The sequence below is a fragment of the Triticum dicoccoides genome, chromosome 7A, assembly GCF_002162155.2.
Source record: "Triticum dicoccoides isolate Atlit2015 ecotype Zavitan chromosome 7A, WEW_v2.0, whole genome shotgun sequence".
NCBI lineage: Eukaryota > Viridiplantae > Streptophyta > Magnoliopsida > Poales > Poaceae > Triticum > Triticum dicoccoides.
This window is the reverse complement of record NC_041392.1, coordinates 62,745,501-62,750,269: the sequence shown is the minus strand read 5'-3', so window position 1 is coordinate 62,750,269 and position 4,769 is coordinate 62,745,501. Positions and strand designations below refer to the sequence as shown.

The 4,769-nt window shown below is 42.6% G+C and overlaps 1 protein-coding gene across 1 annotated transcript; it reads right to left on the bottom strand.

Moving 5' to 3' along the window:
* Positions 1 to 2,005: 2,005 nt before the first annotated feature.
* Positions 2,006 to 4,507, bottom strand: LOC119332025. The gene is made up of 2 exons (XM_037605206.1): positions 4,406 to 4,507; positions 2,006 to 3,352 (listed from the first exon to the last, which is right to left on the bottom strand). The coding sequence occupies exon 2, from the start codon at positions 3,341 to 3,343 to the stop codon at positions 2,201 to 2,203; it is 1,143 nt and encodes a 380-aa protein (XP_037461103.1). The 5' UTR covers positions 3,344 to 3,352; positions 4,406 to 4,507; the 3' UTR covers positions 2,006 to 2,200.
* Positions 4,508 to 4,769: the final 262 nt, after the last annotated feature.

The window sequence follows — 4,769 nt, the reverse complement described above, 5'->3', positions numbered from 1 at the left end:
TCTGCTGCGTCAAGCAGCCGCCTGGTGGTCAGAAGGATGCCTACTACGCCCTCCATCACATGCGGGCGATCGTAAGGGACCATAATCACCTTCTGCTACCAAATAATCTCAAAGATTGGGCCGCGAGCTTGTCGGCAATCCAGGACGCGGACATCAGACAAGAATTCTTTCGCATCCAGTCGGAGTTTGCGGACATCATCCATCAAGATGTCCTTCATACCTCGGGGCAGTTCTTCCTCAGATATCAACCGTCCAACATTGAGATAGACGGAATGCTACAAATGCAGGCTCACAACGCCCGCGATTTCATGACCATCACGACAGACGGCGGCTTCATCCACGCTCCTGTCCACGAGTCGAGTCGAAAGTAGTGATGTGTAGTTATGAAACATTGATTGGCTCATGTTGTAATTAAACTTTAATGAATTGTATGTCTCTTTGGTTTGGACAGTCGTTCAACTTAGATGTAATCGATGCTATTTATTAGTAGGACCATGAATCGTGCTATTAATGTCTTGCTTTTCTCTTTCGATCCTTTTGTTGCATACTTATATATTGCTTATGTATGTATTGTCTGTTGTTTGGCTTGTGCATAGAGATGCCGTCGTATGTCGTGTACAAAGGGTAAGGTTCCCGGAGTCTACGACGACTGGGATGAGTGTCGGAGACAGGTTCACCGTTTCAGCGGTAACAGTTACAAAGGGTACACCACTAGGGCGGAGGACGAATCTAGATACGCCCGCTATCTAGCGGGAGAGAGGAGGGAGCGTTGGAGGAACCGGATGAAGACCAGTTTGATCGCGATGATGCTCATCGTGATGACCGCAGCTCTCTTCTATGTGATGGTAGTTTAGATGATTGATATCGACTTGTAATGCGAAGACAAACTCGATACTTGCGGTCTCGAGACTTGTAATGTTTTATCTTTGTTCGGTCTTTTGAATTCGAAGACTAATATAATAAATTGTATTCGGAGACTAATCTTCTATTGTATTCGATGAATCTGCTGTTGCTGTGTGCTACTGTCTATATTCTGTCAAATAATATATTTTGTAACCTGTGCAAAAATCAGAAAAGTAAAAAAAAACCAAATATTCATACTAATGGCGCATCACCACAAGGTGCGCCATTAGTATGCCAAAGGATACTAATGGTGCATCAAGACAAAGTGCGCCATTAGTATGCCAAGTATACTAATAACGCATCTATCCGCAGTGTGTCATTAGTGTGCCAAAGCACATGGTTAAATATGGCCCCTCGGAGGCACACTAATGGCGCATGGTGTTATATACTAATGGCACACTGGGTGGTGCGCCATTAGTAAAATTACTAGTGGCGTGTTACTAATGGCGCGCCAGTGATGCGCCATTAGTAGGCAAAACTGATGCGCCATTAGTAGGCCTTTTCCTAGTAGTGACAAGTGTACATATACATGAAATTATATACTTAACACGCAGCGCATGATTCTGTTAGGTGAGACCAGGAGTTGAGAATTGGTCAGAGTTCAGCCTCACCTCTGTTAAAACTGAGGTGGGACAGTTTATGGCCATAATTTTGATGTGACATATATTTGGTTAAAATTCTACAAGATCACAATCAGTTAATACAATCCAGTGCATAAATTGTATGTAGCATAAAGTACACATTTGGACAAATGAAAAGGGGGAAGTAGATAACCAAAAGGGCATATAGGAATTCCCTACACGACCTTGCTGAAAAGGAGCAATTACACTCGCTGAAAACTGATGAAATGCTCATGTACCTTTATGCTACGCTACACCACCTGTCTTTTTATTTTTTATTGCTACTGAGGCTTCTTTGTAAAACTTGTGCGCGTCAATAAATTACAGCTGTGTGCATCATGATAATGGAGAGGCTGGGCCTATCCACTTTTTGGAGAAAAAAAACACCACCTGTTGGAAGTAGCAATTATCTACATGGCAGAAACATATACGTGCAGAGCTATCATTAACTCCCAAGTCTGTTAAAAGCATAGCCACACAGATAAAACATCAAGTTTCCACAACGAAAGGTTTAAGCATTCGATTACATGAACCCATTATTGTCACCAAGTGACTTAAAAGTGCACACCATCATATACTAATTAAGTCCACACAATAACATATTAGTAAGATAAAGATGAGCAGAACCCAGGCATGTTGGTTGACTACAAAAGACTAAAAAAATCCTTCTGGGTTGATCATATAGCTTCAGAAGGAAAAAACCAGGTCAGGCCCCACTGACCAGCTTGCCGTTGCGGTACTGCAGGATTCCTTGAATGCAATGGCATTATCATCCCACTTCTCGCGTCGCGAAGAGGTTCTGCAGAAGACTCTGGACAAGGATAATCGCAGATGAAGTAGATGCAGTCCTCCTGGGATCCGCTGCATTCTCCAGCAGGCAGGGACTTCGAGCTTTGCTTACCAAGAAAGAGGGCATGGCCACCCAAATCACTCACCGTTCTCCACTGACCCGGGTTAGTGCGCAAGTCTGCCTCAAGGACATTAAATCCAACAGTGTGAGAATTCCTAAAACCCTGTGAGTGTGTAAATCTTTGCACCATCAGCAGCCTACCACCACATTCCACTAAATACTGGCTGAGTCCATAAAGCACCTTCTTAGACAGGTATTGAGGCGTTCCACAATCACCACCAGAGTCAATTACGCATTTCATCTTTGGATAAGTACCAAGGTTCTCACCAAAATCAACGACGAAAAGCTTGAAAAATCCAGATACCACGTACAGCCTTCCATCCAAGAATGCAAGGTCCACTAATGTTGGTGGCTCCCCCAGTGCAGTACGTATACCTCTGAATGAGTAAGTGGTGGCAGGTGGTTGAACGACACAAAGATCAACAGAATAACAATTGCCGATGATCAACGCAGCAGCAAGGGACTTGGGTGATGATTCCAGCGGCGAGGGCGCCACTAACTTATAGGAAACTGGATCATCAGTATATTCAGCATGGTTATCTATCTCGCGCTGCCAAAAACTGGCAAGATTAGGAAGCTCCAGTGTGCTCTTGGAAAAAGGGTTCAGCAATGAACACGCACCATCACAGCTCATGAGGAATAGCCTGTTATCAATGGAGCCGTGCCAACGAGCACCATCAGGTAGAGGCATGCGGTGAACCTCACTGCCAGGGATGCTGAGGAAGGTTCCATCGGTGAGGGTGAGCCAAGGGAATGGGAGGGGGAGATTCTGCAACATACTATTAGAGCGCCATGGTTGACAGACTGCTCTCAGACGAACACGGTCAGCTAGGGAATCGAGGCGCTTTAGGACAAGGCCCAGGAGTTCGGTAGGAAGATCTGACCAAGGTCCAAACTGTGCAGCCTTCATGATGCAAGTCTGCAATACAGGACATAAGATTAATAGATAGTACAATAAGAAAATTGTAATGCATATGCTAGCTGAACTACTCTAATACCTAAGGCCGTCACAAAGAAATAGAGATGACGAGGAAAATAGCAAAAACAATCTATAGAGCAGAAACAAACTATTCCATCCAAACATATGCTTCTTTAACTTCAAATCAATTATATACATATGCTTCTTTAACTTGGTAACAGATGCAAAAGCATGCAGCAAAGCACCATCTATTTATGTTATTTTGATGGAAAAAAACACCATTTATTTGTTATGGTAAATAGAGCAGCATGATGATCATGTCCCCTAATACCATCAACAGAAGCACGATTCATGATCATGAGTATGGTGAACTAACAAGGAATTCTGTTCTTAATTTCTCATGTGGAATTGACTAACTTCAGTGAGCTACTCACAGTAGTCCTCTTTCTTTTAGATGAGAAATCCAGAGAGTGTTCTTTTAAATAAGAAGGTATATGTTGAACAAATAAAGTTTTATTCATGTATATGGTCAAGCGAGTGGAAATCGGAGCTAAGTATGCATATATTACTGAAGATTTATATTTTTCACAACACCAGTATGCAACTCGGATCAGCAAGAAATAAAAATAAGTTAAGTAGAGCTTCAATCGGGAAAATAGAGGTGCCAATTGTTTCTCAAGAACATGCTGAGGTGGATTCAAAAAATAAAAAACATGCTGAGATGAACATCGGAGGCAAGTATTGCAAAACATTTTTAATTTTTAGATCGGGTCGAAAAACTCCATTAGCAAGATTAGATCAAGTGAAGAAACAATTTCAGATCAACCATCTTTGTCAAAAAGAAAAAACTGGTTAGGCGAAGTTGCAATCTAGAACAATAACAAAGCGTTAACAACCCACCTACCCCCAATCATGCCCCCTTTAACAGATGCAAAAGCATGCAGCAAAGAAGTGCGCATCGGATCCAAGTATCCATACATGTTTGCAGTTTTTAGACCAGAGTCGGACAATACAGATCTACCAAAAGCCCTAACCCGAGATAGTGAGATATACCTTTGAGAACTTAGTGCCCTGGTCGGTGAGAGACGGGGAGGAGTGGAAGCCGCCAGCAGAGGCTTGTGTATCGCCTTGGATTGGACCCTGGCCGTGCGTGGGAAGGGGAGAAGCAATGGAGAGTCCTCTGTGAGCAGGGGTTTTGTTTTGGGAACGAAAGGACGGGCCCCCTATATATTCATTGTCAACAGCTTGAGCGACTTTATTAAGCCGTTACTCGTATTGTGCCACGTTTGAGGGACCAATTTAAAGACTTCTAAATAAAATAAAATAATTAACACTTTATTATTTACATGTTACCAAATTCTTGCGAGACCAAAAATGAAGTAATACTATTATTTTAACGCCAATGTGAATTGACGAA

What these genes read in the sequence shown, in the direction of transcription:
- LOC119332025 (XM_037605206.1), bottom strand. Translation starts at nt 3,343, where the DNA reads ATGAAGGCTGCACAGTTTGGACCTTGGTCAGATCTTCCTACCGAACTC.